This window comes from Impatiens glandulifera, chromosome 3 (genome assembly GCF_907164915.1).
Source record: "Impatiens glandulifera chromosome 3, dImpGla2.1, whole genome shotgun sequence".
NCBI lineage: Eukaryota > Viridiplantae > Streptophyta > Magnoliopsida > Ericales > Balsaminaceae > Impatiens > Impatiens glandulifera.
This window is the reverse complement of record NC_061864.1, coordinates 4729839-4751932: the sequence shown is the minus strand read 5'-3', so window position 1 is coordinate 4751932 and position 22094 is coordinate 4729839. Positions and strand designations below refer to the sequence as shown.

Sequence of the window (22094 nt, the reverse complement as noted above, 5' to 3'; positions counted from 1 at the left end):
AAGAGAAGATACTGCAGTCAGTCTATAATGCTGGCAGAGAGGAAAAGAGATGAGTGTGAAACTATGATGAAATGCCCAAGTTCAATGTATTCAAATATATTAATAATAATAATATTTATTAGGTGAGAATATTATAATAAATCAAATGTCTAATTGCAACTAATGTCCCACCTTTAATATTCCAATTTATTTTCTTTTTGGTTGGTTTATTACCCATTGGATACGCAGTTGATCGGGACGACACAACGATAATGATATTTAAGGATCATAATTATAATTTGCACGAGTAATAATATAAAAATCGTGAAAAAAAATTACGAATAACATTTTAAATTTTATTTTTAATCGTTTTAAGTTTATGGGTGGGTCAATCCACAATCCGACCCAAGTATCCATTTACTCAACATCATTATATATTAGTGAGTTAAAAAGTTGAATTTATATTAATGTTAAAACATCCCGCGTTTATCAAATTTGGTGTTGAATTTAAAATATAAAGTCTTTGTAGCCTAGTTGGTTAAAGAGTTGTACTTATTTTGTTAGGTTGCAAATTCGAAACATACCTCTAGCATTTTTTATTTTATTTTTAACCGTTTTAAATTTAAAAACGGGTCAACCCACAATCCGACCCAAGTATCCAAATTAACCACAGCTCTCGACCCAGCAATCCGGACACTTTAAAAATTAAGCATCATTATATATATATATAGATTAGTTAGTTAAAAAGTTGAATTTATATTAATATTAAAACGTCCCACGTTTATCAAATTTGGTGTTGAATTTAAAATATAAAGTCTTTGTAGCCTAGTTGGTTAAAGAGTTGTACTTGTTTTGTTAGGTTGTAAGTTCGAAACATACCTCTATCATTTTTAATTTTATTTTTAACTGTTTTAAATTTAAAAACGGGTCAACCCACAATCTGACCCAAGTATCCAAATTAACCACAGTCCGGACACTTTAAAAATTAAGCATCATTATATATATATAGATTAGTTAGTTAAAAAGTTGAACTTATATTAATATTAAAACGTCCCGCTTTTATCAAATTTGGTGTTGAATTTAAAATATAAAGTCTTTGTAGCCTAGTTGGTTAAAAAGTTGTACTTATTTTGTTAGGTTGCAAGTTCGAAACATACTTCTAACAATTTTATTTTTATTTTTAACCGTTTTAAATTTAAAAACGGGTCAACCCACAATCCGACCCAAGTATCCAAATTAACTACAGCTCTCGACCCGGCAATCCGGACACTTTAAAAATTAAGCATCATTATATATATATAGATTTGATTCGAATAGTATTTGTGTAAGTAGCATGTCCAATTTGTCTTAAATCATCGGCAACAAAAAAAAAATCATATTTTATAAAAGTTATAATTTATTTATTTTTAATAATATAAAATTTTAATTATTATATAAAAAATTATTTCTATAATTTTATTATAATTGTTTTATAGAATAGGATATAAAAGGTGACTTACGGGAATTCTTCGATATCAAACGAGGCGGGATGATAATAAAATATTATCTAAATTAGAACGAGATGGAATAGTAAATGCACTTTTAGTCTCAATCCGTTACATTGTCATCCAAATGATATTTGTGTTACAAGTCTCGACTCCGTCCTAATATTAATAAATACAATTAAATATATAATATCACAAATTTATTTATTTAGTTTTAGTATAATAAGAATTTTGAATTTATTTTTTATAATAATATAAATTTTTAATATATTACAATATATTTTATATAAAAATAAGATAAATAAAACAAACTATAATTTAAGGGATTGTTTTTTTTCTATCTCTCTATCTTTAATTTTGTTAATAATAATAATATTATTATATATATATTAAAGCTTAATTGCTAATTAGATGGATAAAAAAACAATCGTGAATAGGCACCTCAACCAAGCTATTAGGTTTAGTTTGAAATATTGATGTCAACTAAGCATTAGAATATCAATCAAATCTAACTAATTAAATATTAACATATTATCCAACTATTTGAATTTTTTAAAATATTTTATTATATATACTTATTGTGATTATTCTTATTTTGTCTAGTTAAATTTTTAAATAATATTAGATAATGTATAACTTATTCCAATTATTATTATTGTGCTTGACAGATTTAATCGTTTAATTTATTTAAAATTGATTTCAACTTATTGACAAAATCATTAAGACCTATTTTATATCGTCATCTAAACTAGTGCAACACTTTATTTACGAATAAACTCAATAAAAGGAGCACTAACCCAATTTGTAATAAAGTTTTAAAATATTAATAAATTGTAGTTATCCAATCCAAATCCAGGTAAGGGAAAGTTCATATCAGGCATATGCTACGCTTTTGAGGGAGCCTACTGCCAATATTCACGCACTTAACTTTAATAAGATATCATTTAATAAATAAATAAAATAAAGGTACTACCTAAACACAAGTATTGATTTTGAAAAATCTGTTCAGTAAAATTATGATTTGAAAACTTTCTAAAAAATAATAGAATTTAAACTACAATATATTATTTAAAAATACAAAATTTACATATAGTATAACAAATGATAATAATGATCAATTTATATTAATTTATATCAAATGCATACTAATCAATAAATTCATTTTTAAACTAAGTAGTTCTATTTTATAAAAGTCATTTATGAAAAGAGAATTAAGATAAAATTAAACAAGAGGCACAGAAAAAAACAAATAACAAAAATAAGAAAATGAAACAAAAGGATGGAGAATACAAAAGAAACACACATCCATCAACAAATTAAATTTAAACAAAATAAATATGTTTAGAGTTTAAATTAAACATTGTGGTACTAATATTACACATTCCCAAAATAATAATGATTAATTTGTATTATTAAATTGTTAAAAATTCTGATTAGGTTACCCTTTTTATTAAACAAACTTGGGTTAGCTTACTTTAAGACTATTTACTCAATAATAATTAATATGGAGTAAAATATAATGATATAGCATTTACCTAGATCTATCTAGTATTTAAGTCATATATAGTTATCTTTTTTTCAAAATTATATTTTGTGAGGGTAACATAACACCATAATTATGAAATAATTTATCAATTAATATATGTATATATATAATTGTTAATAAAAAGTGAAATTAAATTTGAAATATACTTAGCTGATACTTTTGTCAAATCTAATGCAAAGACATTAAATAGATTATTTTGATATTATCCATAAGCAATGTCGGTATATTCCACTCATAAAATGACATTTATACACTATAATGAAATATCACCCTTCTCATTTGTTAATTGTTTTTTCCTTGTACGGGTGACACTGTACTAGTAGATACAAACAATACATGTATTTGTAGTATCGAACTAACTCAGTGATGTATGTGAACCTACTGAAACTTTTAAAATACACTCATTTTAAATTATACCAAAGGAATAACATGTATAACCAATATTTAAGTTCGGATGAAACTAGTTTTCCTCAATTTTAACTTTAATTGGATTACAAATTTTGATATTTTCAATTCTAATCTCTACTTACATTGTTAGTTAATTTATAAAATATAAATGAAATATATATATATATATATATATATTGATTTTTAAACTGCTCTGAAATTTAAACAATGAGATCCCTATAAAAATTTGGTCGGGCCCAATGTGATCTTTGTTGAGAACATATCCTTTTTTTTTTCTAAATTCTTGTTCATATGTGTTTTTCTTTATTATTTCTTTTGTGCTATGTTTATTTAGATCAAATTTTATTTATTTATTTATTTTATATAATAACTTCTCTTATTATGTTCAACTAAACAATGAAATAGTGCTCTTCAATTTGTTTTGATTTAAAAAAAAGGAATGATCATATTAAATTTTATAAAATCTGTTTTTATTATTGATTTCTTATAAATATATGTGTATTAATGAATTTTAATTATTTTATATTGAATATAGATCAATACGGTTAATATAAATTATTTATTATTTTTTAATGCATTATTTGGTTAGAAATTAAATCGTTAAATTATCAATGACCGTAGTCATTTGATATGTATAATTTCAATGTTACTATTACGACGATTTTTTATATTCGTTTAGAAAAATCGATTAATTCGATCGAGAAGCTAATCATCTTTCTCGATAATCTACGAACTCGATAATTTGTAGGTTATTTTTTATTTATTCTTATTTTCATGTTTAATGTTTTTTTATTATGTTATTCTTGTGTCTTTATGTTTAAACCACTCTTTTCATTTTTTTATTATAAACTAATGATTTTAAAAAAATTGTATTGAATATAATATGATTTAAGAAAAGGACATTTTATTAATTAATTAAAAGAACTTTTGCAAGCATATATTTTAGTATTTAAGCATCAATCTAAACTAGCTAGTCACAGTTTATTGACTACTAATTTAATAGGCTTTATTATACCAATGATAAATGTTTATTTATTAACATTATTTTATTTATAAACTGTCTTTATTTTAGTAATTATTATTGTTCGTTATAGATTCGTAAGAAAGAGAAACTCTATTGTACTAAAAAAAAAGTTTAAAAGATGAATATAGACGGGCACCTTTTTAATTAAATAAATTGTACCGGCATTGCACCATCTACTTAATTAAGGAACATATTCTTTATCTACTTTAATTATTAAGTATATATATTAATTATAATTATATTATATGTTTACGCAATCTAAGCTTAATTATTGGACATCTTTTTGTTAATTGAGCACTTTGAGGTGTGTATGTTTAAAGTGTTCAGAATCATTTGACATGAAATATATAATTACTCCCCCACTAACCCTTTAATTTATATATATTATAAAATATGTTTCTGTGTATTATAAAGTAATTTTCTTTCCAAATTGAAGTTGAATCCAAGTCATCCCTCTCTTAATTTATATATAAATTATGAATAATGTTTAAATATTGGTTACATGGGTCCTATTTAAAAATCAATACATGTCTCATGAAAGCATGTACCCCCATCCATGTAGATTTATATATCTCTAATTTTATTTGGGGCAGTAAAAAAATTAATAATTATAATATTTTAAATGTATTGATGATGTGGGTCAGATTACACGTGGACAGAGATCTACTTGAACTCTCGAGTGTAGTTGCATATGACATGGGACCGAGACCCCGACCAGCTTATATTATTATGGAGATATATATCTACGGGCTGTCTTTTCTCAAATAATTTACTTTTCAAAACTGCCCGTCACATGCAAATATCCTAAATTCCGAGATTATAAAAACTAGAAAAACCTAGACTTATGTATTTGACAGAAGGATTTTGTAGATGAAAAAGGTTAGACTCTTAGGCCTCGTTTGATGAAAGGTTATCTCAAAACCCAAACATCTTATTAACCATCAAATAAAATAATTTTATTACTTTAATACCAAAACTATCCTCTAATTTTATTCTCTCTAAACCATCATTCTCTCACTTACACCATACCCTTTAAAGTCAAAAGGAAAATTAGTCTTCAAAATTTAAAAACCAATTTTTTCCTATTTTTTATCACACAAGGTTTTTTTTGGATAAAACTCATATAAAAACCAAAAAACCCTTTCCTCAAACAAGGCCTTAATGGAGTCTTATTTGTACCATAATTTAAGTATAACTTTATTTCTATTGTCAAACTTGTTGATAAGAAAAAAACATATTATATTTTTTCAAATTCAATATGTATTTTGCTGGACCATAAATTTTTATCGATGGTTGAAATTAAAAATAGTATAGGGAATCTTTATTTCGTTCCCGATGATAAATTTACCAATGATGTATCTGATGAAATTTCCTTTTAACTTTCAAAAACAATATTTTTTTTTATTGTAGTTTGAATGAACAATTTAGTAATAATGTTGATTCTCATATTCTTCATAAAAGATTTGAACATCCTTCGGATGGAGCGATTAAAATTGTTTTCTCAAAATATGTTGCTAACATTAATAAGCATTGTTTCATATGTTTATTGTATAAATCACATAGATTGTCTTTCACACATAGCAATACTAAAACAAATAATATTTTTGAATTAATTCTCGATTTGTGGGGCCTTATAGAGAATAGTCAGTTTTAGATTGTTCATTTATGCTCACAATTGTTGATGACTATTCTATGTGTAATGTTTAACAAAATACATAAATTTTTTACGCTGGTTAAAAATCAATATGAAATTATAGTTAAGATTATTAGAACTGATAATAGAACATAATTTATAAATAATAAGTGTTCTAATTTGTTCAAGTATCTTGGTATATTTCTCATCAAACAACATGTGCATATACTTCACAACAAAATGAAATTGTAGAAAAAGAGCATATACATTTAGTTTAAATAGTTAGATCTATCATGATTGATTCTAATATGCTTGTCAAATTTTAGCCATATTCATTGCTCACAAACAGCAACATATTTGATTGATCGTACACCAATGAAAAGACATGATTGAAAAACTCCAAATTATATGCTTAATAAATCTAATCCAAAATATAATTTTCTTAGAATTTTTGGATGCTTGTGTTATGTTACAAATGTTTTAACTCAAAAATCAAAATTCACACATAAAAGAAAGAAGTGTGTCTTTATTGGATATCCTATGAATAAAAGAGATATAATGTATATGAATTAGAAACTGGAATTATATCTGTTTCTAAAGATATGATCTTTCATGAGGAAATATTTTCATTCATGAAAGATAATAATTCTTTAGATTGTACTAAAAGAAAAATTATTAATGTTCCATCTTTTTTCTATATATGATAAAATTGAAGATGTAAGCATAAAAGAGTACTATCAAGAAAATGATATTATTGAACTTTCTGTTGACATTCAAATCAAAAATATTTCACTTTAAATGTTTTGATGATATTCAATTTGAAGAATCATTGACATCCGATAAAATAGAGAGTTCATTAAGAAGAAGTTAAAGTTCTTCACATACACCATTCTGGATGTAGAATTATACTAATCAATGTTGAAGTATTGAAAAAAAATATTTTATTACCTACAATATTTTCTTTCATTAATGTAGCTAATGATTTAGCTTATACAGATTTTTTATGAAATATTGATCAATCAAATGATCCAATTTCTATAAACAAGCTGCTTCAAATTCAGATTGAATTGAAGCAATAAACTTAGAACTTGATGCTTTGATTAAAAATAATACTTGGACTTTTACACAATTACCAAAAGGTAAAAAGAAAATAGATTATAGATGAATTTATAAAACAAAATTTTATGATAATGGTAGTATAAACAAATGTAAAGCTCATTTAGTGACAAAGGGATATAATCATAGTGATGGTGTTGATTTTCACCAAAGTTTTACACTAGTGACAAAGAATGCCATTGTTAGATTATTATTTTCTTTAAAAGTGACAAATAAATGGTATTTGCATCAATTTGATGTAAATAATGCTTTTTTTGCATGGGTGTATTGATGAAGATGTATATATATCTATCTCATAAGGTTTAAAGTGTGAATTTATAAATCAAGTATGTAAACTTAATAAGAGTTTATATGGACCGAAACAATTCTCAAGGAAATGAAATTTTGAAATTTTTAAAAATCTTTCAAATATTAGTTTTTTACAATCCTAAAATAATTATTGTCTATTCATTAAAAGAATAGGAGAACAAATTACTTGTTTACTATTATATGTTGATAACATTTTATTGACAGGTAAATCTTTAAAAGACATTAAATATGTTAAAAGTATTATTGATTCTAAATATTTCATTAAGGATCTTGGTAATGCTAAGTTTTTTTTAGGATTAGAAATCATACATAATGAGACAGGTATATACGTGAACTAAAGGAAGTATATTTTGGATCTCATTTCTGATATAGATTTGATTACTTCTGAACCTGCAACAACTCCTATGATAAAAGGGATGAAGCTTTTTAATGATCCTATTAATGATGAATTATGTGATGTTAACCAATATAAAAGACTTGTTGGCAGGTTATTATATTTAAATTTCATCCGACCCGACATTTCTTATTGTGTTCAATAAATAAACCTTTTAAGTCTCATTTTGAGGCAGATATACAAGTAATCAAGTATATGAAAGGAACTCCATCTTTAGGAGTATTTTTTTCATCAAATAACTGTGTTAAATTGTGTACATATTCTGATAGTGGTTGGGGATCTTGTTTAGATTATAGAAAATCATTAACATGATATTGCATATTTGTTGGTAATTCAAACTATTTCTTGTTCTTTAGCCGATGTTGAATACCACAGTTTAGCTATAACAGTTTGTGAATCGCAATGATTAACATATCTTCTTAATGATCTTAAGATTTCGGTTGATTTGTCTGTTGCACTTCATTGTGTTGTGACAACAAAACAGCAATACACATCACAGAAAACCCGGTGTTTCATGAACAAACGAAACATATCGATATTGATTGTCATGTGGTTAAATACAAGTCATGTTTTATTTCATTAATACATGTGCCTTATAGTATACATGCTGCAAATATTTTCGCCAACACATTTGAAACAAATTAATTTTTGAATCTTAGACAAAAACTTTAACTACAAGATTTAATCTTGAGGGGTAGTGTAGAAGAATTAATCATTATTACTATCAGTTAATTAAATATTAATATTATAGTTAAGTATTGTTTGTTAATAGTACCATCATCTTGGTTAGTTAGGATTAGTTATATAGTTTGTGACATATTTTGTATTAAAATTATTTGAAAAGCTTATTTAAAATAGTTGAGAGTTTTTTTTATCTATATTAAATTTTGTGTCTATACAAATAGATAATAAAATCAACAAAGTCTTACGGATTTTTCTCTCAACATTTCTTGTTCTTCATTTTCTTATTATCTACCTTTTCATAATTGCTCATAACTTTGTTAATTCCATCATAACCAAAATGATTCTAAAAATGTTTATAAAATTTTAAAAAATGATAGATATAAAATAAAAAGAAACAAGTAAGAAATAATTTCCCAAAAAAAAGTAAGAAAAATAGTAGTTACGGGATGTTCTTCATCTCTATTTGTAATCAGTTAGAGTTCTTTTTTATGATATGATGCATAAGTTAATGTTTATGATTTATATTATTTAATTAAAGTTTTTTTTTAATTTTAAAAAGTAAACATAATCACAATCACTTTTCAGCATTTATATATTTTCTTTGATAATTGTGTAAATCTAGTGATAATAATCTTATAATAATTTTTTATATTTATATAATATTCTTTTTCTTATATATATAAATATAAGAAAGTAATATATATATATATATATAAAAACTTTTATCTATACCTGTTTTCTTTTAAAAAAATCATTAATACAAAAAAGTTATTCTAAAATTAAATATAAAATTACTTATTTAAACTAAAATTTTATTTCCATTGTATAATATAATATATTTTATTTATAATAACATAAAAATTAAACAAATAATAAGACTTATTTTTAATTTCAAGAACATATTTGAAATTTGTTTAAAATCTATACCTATTAAATATAAAATTTGATTTTTTTAAAACAATTTTATTTATACTTACTTTTTATTTAAAACATTTAAATTAAATTATATAATTGTGTTTTTTTAAATAAATTTAATATTTGTAATAAAATTAAGAACTGTATTCTACTTATAATTATAATAAATAAAAAGAAGATTTACATTAGAAATGTATATTAAATTTTATGACTCAAAAATAGCTAATACAAACTATTAAACCATAGAATTAAACTATTACAATTGTCTTATTAAATCTAACATTTTCATTCCTTGTTGAAAACTTGTTTGAAGGGCTCAATTCCCATCTTCCATCCTCTGGTGAGCAATTTGATTACCTTGACCACAATAAATGATCACCTCTCCTAAATCTTGATCCTATTTGAATTGGAACAAAATCTATCCCAGCTTGAATTTGTCCATCCAATCCAATCCAGCCCCATCACTTCATCTAGGAACAAACTGAAATCCTTAGTGAATCAAGTCATTGTCCTTCACATGTCTTCCGAGGTCACTCGGTTCTTCTGGGGTCAGATTGTTCATCCTCTCCAATTGTGAGGCCTGCCTTTGGAAGAAACATTGATCCTAACTTGATTCCTAAACCTATATTTGTCAATCTATATAAAACATCGTAGGCATTTATTGATACACTAAAATTGTATGTGTATTCAAGTATCACTCTCCTCCTCAAGAAGTATAAATGGATTTCATCTTTCGATCCAAAACTCTTTTCAAGAACCATTTTTTCACCTTTCATCTTCTAATGGGAACTCAGACTCCTGAATCGTATAAGATGGATAGAAAAAAAGAGTGTTAGTTAAAATTCAAGATTTATAATCTGTATCCAAAATTATTTTCAAAGAAGAGATTCTCACCTTTCATATTCTAATCAGAATGGATAATCACCTAAGAAATCTTAATATTTCTGTATCATATATGGTTTAGATGAACTCTGTTACTTGTGATAGCATTTTATTTATAGAATTTGAAATGAAACGGTGGCGGCTAGGTTGAAAAATGTTGCTAGGTTAAATTCCGGGTATTTCTTATGGGCCCGGGTTGCCCGGCCCAGTATTGTTTAGGGCAATACCTCCATGAAACCACGCAGTCATCACTTCCTATGAAAAGGTGCCGGAACCAATTTCAGTCCATTTAAACCACTAAAACTCAATTATTAAATATATATTTTAGATTTAAATTATTATTTTTATTAAAATATTTAAATTATTATTTTTATTAAAATATTATTATTTATACTTTTAATATATATATTTAAATTATTAATTTTATAAATTTAATTATTTATATTTTAATATATATTTACATTTCAATTATTATTTTATGTAACTTTTGAATTTTGTTGTTTAACAATTTTAAGTTTATTTATTTTTTATTTTTTATTTTTATTAGGTTAAAAGTTGGAAACATATTTATACATTTTTTATTTTATTTTTTAACTGTTTTAAGTTTATGGGCGGGTTAACCCGACTCAAATATCTATTACTCTCATATATATATTTAAATTAATTATAACTTTCCACCCAACAATTCAGATACATTAAAATTAAGGTATTATATATATATATATATATATATATATATATATATATATATATATATATATATATATATATAAACAAATAAATAAGTGTATGTTAACTTACATATGAATGTCCTTCCTATATTAAGAAACTTAAAGTTGTTTCTTATATATTCTCGGTTAAGGGTGGTAATCTAGGTAAGTTTCAGGTTGGTGGGTTCGGGTTGTCAGGTTAACGGATTGAACGATTATAACAAACATAAACCTAATTTATTTAGTAATTCGGGTCAAAATCTTTAACCTGAATCTGACCTGTTTATTTGTGATTGACCTGTACTTAACTCGTTTGACCCGTTTAACCCAATTTAACTAACTAACTCAAACCAAACCCGATGCAATTAATTTACATCTCTATTTTAAATTAAAATAACATCAACACAAACTAAAAATAAAGTTAGATCACAAATCAACTTATAGAAAAAAAAATTACAAAAGAAAATGAGTGAGTGAATAAGAAATAATAACACAAAACTTAACAAAAGAAACTTATAAACGGTTTCTCGAGTCTACTTTGGATCATGTCAGGTCGACCCGATTTTGACATGTTTATTAATCAGGTTAAACAGATCGACCTTATTTTGACCCGAACAAAAAAATACATGATCATAACCTAATTTTTTCATGTTTAGTCTGGATCGTGTATTCGTGTCGTGTCCAAAATTGCCAGCCTTATTCTCGGTTAAGAGTACTTAAATTTGGAGGTCACTATCAAATTGTACCTCTTATTATTTCATGATAATTAAAACTTTGGATTTTATTTTTTAAACTTCCCAATTTGAGGTTCAATATTGTTAAAATTATATAAAATAATGTTTCATCTTAACGATTTCGAACGTCGTTAATTTATTATCTACCTACATTTAAATAAATAAAATAATACCACTATTGAATTTTCACAAATATAAAGTTTTGACTAATGGATTTAAGAAATTTTAATTTGATAATTCGGCCTTAAATGAAATGAGTGCAATAGAGATTTGTACTAGTTATATCTCGAAATAAATTTTCAATACAACAAATTAAGTGAATGTTCTTACAAAAAAAAAATATATATATATATATATATATATATATATATATATATATATATATATATATATATATATATATATATATATATATATATATATGATATTTATCCCCCATCAAAACTTAAAATTTGAGTTTCTTAAATTTAATTTTGTATTTCTTAAATGTCAATTTGTTTCAATATTTTCTTTTTAAATCCAATTATAATCAAACATCATCTACTTCATAAAATAAAATTTTTAATTTTTTTAAATAATAATTTATTCAATATTTTAATAACCGAATATATAACAGGCCCATTTAATGTACCGCGTAACTGTTTTATCTGGACTGTGCTTGTTAACCCAGTTTCATATTGGGCTTAAAAAATTGTTCAATAACAAAATCGGCCCAAATCTCTTTTATCTGAAAAACGTCTTCATTTCTCCGACGAGAGAGAAAAAGAGAGAGAGAGAGAGAGTTGCAGAGGAGAAGATGGAGGAGGCAAAGGCGATGGCTCAGCAGCAGCAGTTGATGTTACAACAACAACAAAGACAACAACTACTTATATATCAACAGATCCAACAACAGCAAAAACAACGTCAACAACAACAACAACAAGCTATTTCACGTTTCCCCTCAAACATCGACGCTCATCTCCGACCGCCGGGCCTTCTTCAACAAAGACCGCTGATTCCTCTTCACCACCAACAACAACAACATCATCAACAACATCAAAGTCCTATCGCTAGCCCTAGCCTTAGTCCGATCCCTAATCAGCACCTACAACAACAACAGCAATTTCATCAAAATCACCATCATCAACATCAAATCCCTAACCCCAATTTGCAGCAACAACAGCACCACCAACAACAACAACAACATCATCAAAGCCCTAACCCTAATTTCCATCATCTCCAACAGCAACTCCAACAGCAGCAACAACAACAACAAAATCAGAAACCTAATCGCTCTCCATCTAATTCCATAGAGCTACAGATGTCCTACCAAGACGCCTGGCGAGTCTGCCATCCAGATTTCAAGACCCCTTTTTCATCCCTCGAGGACGCTTGCGATAGGTATCTCTCAATCTCCCTTTTATGTTTTGCTCGTTTTCTTATATACCTGCACTCATGTGGTATTTTGATGTCTATAATCCATGAATATGAGCATCACTTCACTAGACTTTTAGGGTTATTTTTCAGTAACATGTTATTGAAAGAATCATATTTTGAAGTATTCATCATTCTGTGAATGATATGCATCAGTTCTTTAATCTGTCTTTTTTTGTTCAGGTTGCTCCCTTATCATGCAGTGGCAGATTACGAAGCAGAAGAAGATGATAGAATACTCGATAGCGATTCAATGGGGCAAGTGATGTCTCGTTCACAGCAATGGGACCTAAACATTGCTGCAAAAGTTGCGGAATTCACTGCAACGTTCGAGAAGCAGGTTATGGCCTTCAATATAATCTCTCGAAAGTGGGCAGTTGGTGAATTTAGATCGGAGGAGAGATTGATGGTAGAACAGGCTCTTTTCCAAGAAGAGAGACGAGCTGCAATGGATCTTAGGACAGAGATGGAGGCGAGAGAGAAGGCCAAGATGCAAATGGCTGTTGAGCAAGCTAGAGCGGTTGCTGAACCGCCCCCTGTGCGTTTGAATGCTTTTGGGGCACACGGAATGAGCGTTGAGGATGGAGTGAGCCCGAATGAAATGGTTAATAATAACAATGGGTGGGGAGAGGTGAATGCACAAAGGGATGATCAAAGAGAACCTTCAGAGGATTTTCTGAACGACGAGGAGACTGATAATGGGCAAAACGATTGGCGTGATGAAGGGGGTGAGTTTGATTTAAATGCTAGGTAAAAGAGAGGACCAGTTCTAAATTGAATCCAAAGAATGAGATTTTGTTTGATATGTTTGTGAATTAGAAGGGTTCTGACGGGGTGGTGTTTGTTGTTACAGTTTTTTTTTTTGTCATAACAGTTTCCATTGATAGATTATTAGAAATGATGTTCCTGTTGGGAAAATTAAGTTTCATTTAATTCAACTAAACATGCCATGATATTAATGATTAATGAGTGTTATTTGAAAACAATCTATCATTTTTTTTTGTAAGACATTTAACTTGAATGTTCTAAACAATTGTAAAAATATCTTTATTTTGTAAAACATTTTTAATACTAAATACAAGTTTAACATATATAATCACATTTTTAGAAGAGAAAAAATTAGATCAAACAAAGTGGAGGCATAAGCTCAATTCTAAGTGATTAAATTTCTAGAAAAAAACATGAACCACTCTTGTAAGCCAAAAAAGTCATGCAGGGATATCTTTTTTCCTACGCTTCTTCGCTTTCACAGAAATGCCCTTAGGCTCAATGTGAGTTGTTGCTGCAGTATTGGCATCATCATTCAAACATTTGACAGGAACTTGGAGTGCCTCCTTTAAGAAAAACTTCAACCTCCACAATGTGGATTCGCTCTTTGAAGAAAAGAAACCAAACGGTTAGAAGATCTGAATTTGTCACAATCTATGTATAATAAGGGCTTGTACAATGTAAATGACTAAATATTCTTTGTTCTAGGGCTATTTAGGATTACAAAGTGTTTATTACCAGAGAATCAATGTCGAGGTCTACTTCTTCAACCGTCACAAGAAAGCTAGGGTTATTCTGAGCTACTATATCCAGAACTTTGCTGAGATCTTCAGGAGACAATTTGGTTAAATCAATCCCAATATTCCTTTTTTCTTCAATAGTGAATTTCCTAAAATGATGTTCATGTTAGTTAGAAATGAAAAGTAATGATAGTCAAAAGAGCATTGAGTAGCAGCCAAGGACAACAAACCTGCATTTCTGAACCAATTTTTTGCAGAGTTCTTCCAAATGATTATCCATATCACAAAGCTGAACAATATTTATTTATCAATCTCATCAATATACTATATAATGACTGCATTTTAATTTGTGAGATCTGTTAACAAACCTCGTTTCTTAAATCCTTCGCTATTCTTCCATTTGCAGCGTCCTGAGCAAGTGTCATTTTTATCTGAGCTTCTGATTCCTCCTCTTCTCGTCTTTTCTCCTATTAAAAGAGCACTTGATAGTTGATAATGTAATAGAATCGCAAACCAAAAGTTAAATAAATAAGTAAATGAAATGAGATTGTAAGTTACTACTACCTCTTCCATAACTTTTGGCAAAAACAGTTGCCACTTTTCTTCGAATTTTTCTGACAAAGTCTTCGCCATCAAATGAACATCGCTCTTTTCATCGTTATACTGCATTGCATTGTCGAACACTAGCCTCATATCAGCAAAAATGTCACGGACATTCTTATAACCAGTTCCATCCTTGGCCTCCATTTGATTCTTTATAGTACTGAAGTCCATAGGTCTGTCAATAACCTATACACACTTTCTAACATTAAAATCAATAAAATGTAAACCAGAAAAGAAAAAAAAAAGTACCTCATAGTAGTCATCCAACCCAAGACCTTCAACATCAACAGGCTGCATAAAGGGCCATGCCCACTTGTGCTGAGTTATCTGATAAGCAAATCACAATGTCAGAAAGCAAACTAACATTGTTTATACAAACGACCAAGTAACCAAAGTTTAAACAGGAGAACATAAAGACTACTTGTCGTATTATCGAGCCAAATTGCCTCATCAGATCATGCATCTTTTTAGCTGCAACAGCTTCTCTTTGATTGGCATCTTTCTGTTGTTTCCTCAAGCTAGGAACCTGTTTGTCCTTCAAAACTGAACCAATACTGGAAGTGCTGAGCCGGTTTTCATTTGTAGAAATGTAGAAATTCTCAATGGCATGCACCTTTTGCCCAAGCTGCAAAGAAAGGAATAATAATTCATCACATCGACAACTCGATAGTTTGAATCAATAAAACCAATCAACAAGCACAAATTATCTTTGGCAGATCACATTAGGCAATTGATATTCACTCCAATATTATCTTTTCACTGTTTCTACCTTCAAATGGTGTTCCCTACTGGGGAAAAAATCATCACCACTCTGTGAATCTCATTAGTATAAGAATGGCTAATCAGAGCTATGCAAAAGAGAATTAGCAATATAGAGTATCTCATATAAGATTAGCCTGATATCAGATCTATGCAAAAGATAGAGTACAATACAGAGCCCTACAGACAAACATCCGAATTAGAAAAGAAAAATCAAAGTATCAGTTCCTCACTTGAGCGATAAATCTCACCTTATCAACCTTGCTAGAAATTTCATCTAGCTGTCGTCCAAAATTCTCCGTTTCAGTAGCATTACTATTCGTCATAATTAGCTTAGAAAAACTAATATATGTAGATTTTACATCTGAAATTAATCAAAACACGATATCAGATATGACTAATTCTGCGTAATCAATCAAACAAACAAACAATTCTCTGAGCTTATACATCTACGATAGTCTGAGCTACTGGGAGAAATATAGTGTTCGCACCTTCAAGATTCAAGAAACAGCTAACAGTGGTAGAAGATAATGCTTATCTCTTCTTTCCGGTAAGTGCACGTAGGTCGGTCGTCGCCGTCGCCGTTTGAAAGACTACACACCGATCGTGAAAATAGGAGTCGAGCTTCCAACTACAGCAGTTTCCACAATACCAGGAAAGAGAAAACCACTTTACTTAATAAAATAATTCTCAATTAAATCAAATTCTTCTTATAATAAATAAATATTATAAATTGAGATTTGTTTTTTATATTTCTAAATTTTATATTTAAATACAGTTAATTTTAAAATCTATAAGGCAATAATTTTAGATTTGTTTGTTAGACCCATATTTTTATTTTATGTATTATCTCATTGAAATATTTATTAAAATAACTGACCAATAACCAATAAATCAATGGTTTTATTTAAGAATACTTACCTACAAATTTGAATGTGCTTCTCCATGTAATTAACATTGGCAAAACCTTTTTCTTAAAATAATTTTTTTTAAAATATATATCTTTTGAATTATTTCTTTATTTTTGTGTATTATTTTGCACAAACTAATACTTTATAATTCCGGTTACTAAGCTGGTATTTTTATTCTTTCTTAAAATTGTTTTGGATTTTGAAATTATCTATCTCATTTGTTTTGACTAATTGAATTAAGAATGTTCTAGTCTTGTTGTGATTGGTGGATGTATTTTGAATACATGATGTTATTCTTCTTTAGATTTAGATTCTGTATTATTGAACAGCCTTCCTATATTAAACATTATGATATGTAAATATAATAAATAATAATATTTATACTTAAATCGCCCTCATCATCATTCTTTCCATTATACAATTATTGTTTTAAAAAAACTTTAAATAAATAAAAACTAATAATTATATATTAAAACTTTATCCAAACAAATTTTCCAATTTTAAATCCATACTTTTCTCTATCAAATATAAAATAATTTATTCTGAAAAACAAGATAAACATATATAATTAAAATATAAATCCCTAATTAATTTATTTATTTTTGAATGAACTATGCTATTACAATACCAAGAACTAGCTAGCTAGAACTTGATATACTATATAATATTGAAATCTGAAGTAAAGAAAGAAAAAGAAAAAGTAATTAAGAGAATGTCCAACTAGTCTCTTTACGAATTCTGGCTTCTTCTTCATTAGAAAAATCAGTCTGAATATCAAAATAATGACGAACGCCTTCAACAGTCAAATCTTTGATATTATAAACATGTTTCTTAAGGAGAATTTGAAGTAGATGAGTGACCTCTAGATAATTAGCAGCAAGCGTGAGATTCATCAGCTGTTCGCGATTGAGTCTGCTCAAGAATTTAGAATCCAATGAATCCATCAATTTATCATGATTATTACTCTCATCATCATTATCAGATTCATCGCGGGGACGAGAACGACGATCGCAATAAGTTAAGATGATAGCCAAAGTCTTTCTGTCAACGTTTGGGATCGGAATTACATCGTCCCAGTCCTCTTCAATGATGGACTTTAACATCTTAGACATTGACGCAGTGCGCTCCGAAACACTAAACTCCTTACCGTCAGAACTCATTACCCTTACCACTTTCGGATCATCGCATGAGTTTGACATCTTAATCTGAACTTTTGGGATTTTCTGAAAGAGGAATTACTAATTACTGATCAGGAATTATGACCTAATTTATAACCGCTCCCTACTCATACTTTCCGTAAAGGAATAGATTTTGTAATATATATATATATAATAAATAAATATTATATTTCTTTTAACAGTTTTCTATTTAAAAGGAAGAAAAAAAAGTGGGTACTTTATTTATTTTTATTAAAAATTATTGTTTAAAATATATATTTGATATTTTCATTTAATAAATTTAGTTAAATTAGTAAATAATAAAATATTTTGAATTTATATATTTTTTAATAAGTTTAATAATTTTTGTTTTTTAGAGAAAATATCAAGTTTTATTTAAAACAAATTACACATTTTGCCGAATTTAAAAGTCACAATAAATTTTAAAATATATATATATAAAGAATTAATTCATTAATTCAAATAAAAAATTACATATCTTAAACAATAACAAAATATCTTATATCTATTAATTTAAAATATATGGGGATGAAAACGATCGGGAATAGAGTCTCTTCCTTGTTGTTGTGCTTGTTGTAGATGGATTTTAAGCGCATAATTGTTCATCTCAAGCGTCCTCATCTGCTCCTGATATTGGGATATGATCTGTTTAAGATTTTCAACTTCCCGTTTCTTATCATCTTCGGAATCTTTATGCTTTTGATGCTGAATCGAAACTGCTCTCTTCAGAATAGTGTTGTCCCTCGTCAATGCTTCAATTTTTTCTATCATAATGTTCTGCTTATGAATCATGTGTTTTGATGCATTTAATTCATGTATGCTCTTGACAGCGGAATCCAAAACATTACCGCATTCATTCAGAATTCTTACAAGATCCTGAATATCCATCTCAGGAAAGAGAAATCTGAGCTGATCCACAAGTGCCGAAGGACATGGATGAACTGGAGAACTCGACGAAGAAGAAGAAAGCCGGATCCTCTTCGTTTGCGGGAGATCTTCAGAAATAAACCACCTCTTGCACAGAATTGATGACATCTCGTTCAATCAAATTCCTCCCGACTTTAGCGAATTGGAAAACCCTAGACAGAGAGATATTCGAATTCCTTCTTTGCCGATCACACTTCGATTAGAAGAAGAGAAGATATATACATAACGAATGTTTAGGGTTTCTATTTATACGTATTAAAAGATATAATATAATATAAACAGAATATTTCTTAATTATTATTTTCGGTTATCTATTTCATATTTTAAGTTTCAACTTAATGTTTCTAAAATAATAAAATACTTCCAATTTTTTTTTTTTTAAATAACATAATAATTTAAAAATATATATATTTAATTTATTTATAAATATTAAAAGCAATTATATATTTCAATAAAAACATTTTAATCAATGATTTTATCTTAAAATCTTAATAATCATTATTTTATTTATAATATATTTAATTAAAAATAACTGCTTCAATAAGTTAAAAAGATTTTATCGGAATAAGTGGTCATAACAAATAATAATTTTACTTTCAAATCTTTTAATAATAATTATTATTATTTTAAATAATAATATTATATAAATATTTAAGTAGTTATTTAAAATTAAATATATTATAAAATATATATAAATAAAGAAAAAATAAAAGCTCACTTAAACGTATATACTAATAAAAAGTCATTTAAACATAATATCAAAAATTGACTCATTTAACCTCTTTTAGTAAACCATTATTAATTTTTATTTTTTAATTTATATATTTAATAAATAAATATTAATATATTTTCTCTCTCGTTCCTTTTTATTTATTACTAAATGAATCTTTTATTTTTTTTTAATCTTTTTTATTATTTCTATATCAACATTTATTATTGATTATTCTAATTTTATTATATATATATATATATATATATATATATATATATATATATATATATATATATATATATATATATATATATATATATATATATATCATTAAGTATTTTATATTTTTTATTCTTTCTTATATTCACATAGATTCTTTCAAAATCCTTTCAACAATAAAAATTCTTCAACACAAAAATAAATTAATTAAAAATTAAAAATTAGATAATAATAAAAACTCATTCATCAAACACAACAGAGTAATAATCAAATATTAGACAAAACAATTCACTTACTACTACTATAAGTCGTGAATAAAAATTAAATAAAAAATTATTAATTTCATTTTTGTTTATATTAAACTAAATTAAAAAAAAATTATTCAAAAAAATATTACAATAAAACATAAAATTTATAAATAAGTTGTTAAATATTTTTCAAAAATGAGAATTTAAGCAATATAAGAAATAAAAACTAATAAAAAAAAGAAAGATAACATATAAAAGAGAAATTAATATTAAAATAATAAAAAAAGTTAAGAATAAAATAAATTACCTTATTTAATTAATGAAAAAGGAAGAGAGAAAATATATTAATATTTAATTAATAAATATATAAATTTAAAAATAAAAGTTAACCATAGTTAAATAAGCCAATTTTTGATAATACATATGTTTAAATAATTTTTTATTAGTACATACATTTAAGTTAATGGTACAAGTATATAGTGAGTTTTTTTCTTATAAATAATTTTATAATAAATGTTAAAATAAACCTTTAAAAATATTTTATTTGTATATTAAAAAATTATAAACAGATTATATAGAGATATTAAAAAAATTATTAAATCATAATTTTAAAATCTTTTATTGTTAAAAATATTAAATATATTATAAAATAATCATTTATTTGTAAAAAAAATTAATTTTAATTGGAGTGGTTTAACTATTTGTATTACGTGCATTTTGAGCTAACGTGGATTAAAAAAACTGGCAGAAATTAACATGCGTCCAGACCCGGAATTGTACCGTGTGCCCGAACCGCCCGCCTACTGTCCGGCCCTCCCAGTGGTCTTAGGCCTTGTTTGCTTCTCTAGTATTTTCTGTTTGTACGCAGTTGTTCTCATTAATTTTTTAAAATATAAAACAATAAAATAAAATATTTCTAAAATAAAAATATTTGAATAAAAGTCCACTTCAATTTTATTTTGTTTATAAAATGACATTTTATTTCTTTTTCTGGACATCATTTTGAGTCTCACATTTTTCTTATTATTTTAGACTTATTATATATGATAACAATGTAATTGTATGTTTTTAGAAAATGAAATTGATATTAGCATAGAGAATGTTTAAATTTTTAATAAATAAATAAGATATAAAATAATATTATTTTAAATTGTCAAGGGTTTAAAATAGTCACAATCATTCTATAAAAATGAAATATAACGTCGTCATTTTTCACGTGTAACAAAACACCGAACCAATAATATAATATTTAAAACACGTTTTTACGCATAAAATAAAGTTCTTTCCTAGTTTTAAAGAAGTTAATTAAGTGGGACTTAAAAATATCTAAACTAATCTAAAATAAAACTTTTTAAACTATCATAGATCCGACTAATATTTTGATTCATTAGTGTAGTTCGAAATGAAAGTAAGATATGAAAGGACTATTATCAATTTAATAAGTTGTATTATTTACTTTTAAAAAAGAAAAGAGAAAGATAGAGAGATTAGTGTTAGTTAAATCGGTTGTAAGGGTAAATAAAATAATGGGTAAAATAATTAGGATAAAAGGACATTCCAAATAATCAAAAAAAAGGTTGGACTAGATGGAGAAAGGGAAATTTGATCACATAACTCTCAAAATAAATAGGGTCATTCCAATTTTCAACCTCACAACAAACCAATTTTATTTTTAACATTTTTTATAAAAAAATTTCAATTTTACCCTTAATAACTTTTTTTCCTTTTTTTTTTTTTTTTTTTCTTCTTCCTTTTCCTTTCCTCCTTCTCCTTCCCGTTTTCCCTTTTCTCCCCGTCT

At 26.4% G+C, this 22094-nt stretch overlaps 4 protein-coding genes across 4 annotated transcripts; 1 reads left to right on the top strand and 3 right to left on the bottom strand.

Annotated features, from left to right (window-relative positions):
- The first annotated feature begins 12559 nt into the window (after window positions 1–12559).
- LOC124931199 (GATA zinc finger domain-containing protein 10-like) lies at window positions 12560–14199 on the top strand. Its single transcript, XM_047471596.1, has 2 exons — window positions 12560–13198; window positions 13415–14199. The coding sequence occupies exons 1-2, from the start codon at window positions 12615–12617 to the stop codon at window positions 13983–13985; spliced, it is 1155 nt and encodes a 384-aa protein (XP_047327552.1). The 5' UTR covers window positions 12560–12614; the 3' UTR covers window positions 13986–14199.
- Window positions 14200–14353: 154 nt separating this feature from the next.
- Window positions 14354–16752, bottom strand: LOC124931352 (transcription factor GTE6-like). The gene is made up of 9 exons (XM_047471798.1): window positions 16593–16752; window positions 16353–16465; window positions 15764–15967; window positions 15592–15669; window positions 15304–15528; window positions 15108–15206; window positions 14970–15028; window positions 14738–14888; window positions 14354–14604 (listed from the first exon to the last, which is right to left on the bottom strand). The coding sequence occupies exons 2-9, from the start codon at window positions 16425–16427 to the stop codon at window positions 14440–14442; spliced, it is 1056 nt and encodes a 351-aa protein (XP_047327754.1). The 5' UTR covers window positions 16428–16465; window positions 16593–16752; the 3' UTR covers window positions 14354–14439.
- A 964-nt stretch (window positions 16753–17716) lies between these two features.
- LOC124928960 (S-phase kinase-associated protein 1 homolog) lies at window positions 17717–18211 on the bottom strand. The gene has a single exon (XM_047469215.1). It carries the CDS (start codon window positions 18209–18211, stop codon window positions 17717–17719), a length of 495 nt encoding a protein of 164 aa, XP_047325171.1.
- Window positions 18212–18703: 492 nt separating this feature from the next.
- Window positions 18704–19225, bottom strand: LOC124928959. The gene has a single exon (XM_047469214.1). The coding sequence runs from the start codon at window positions 19223–19225 to the stop codon at window positions 18704–18706; it is 522 nt and encodes a 173-aa protein (XP_047325170.1).
- Window positions 19226–22094: the final 2869 nt, after the last annotated feature.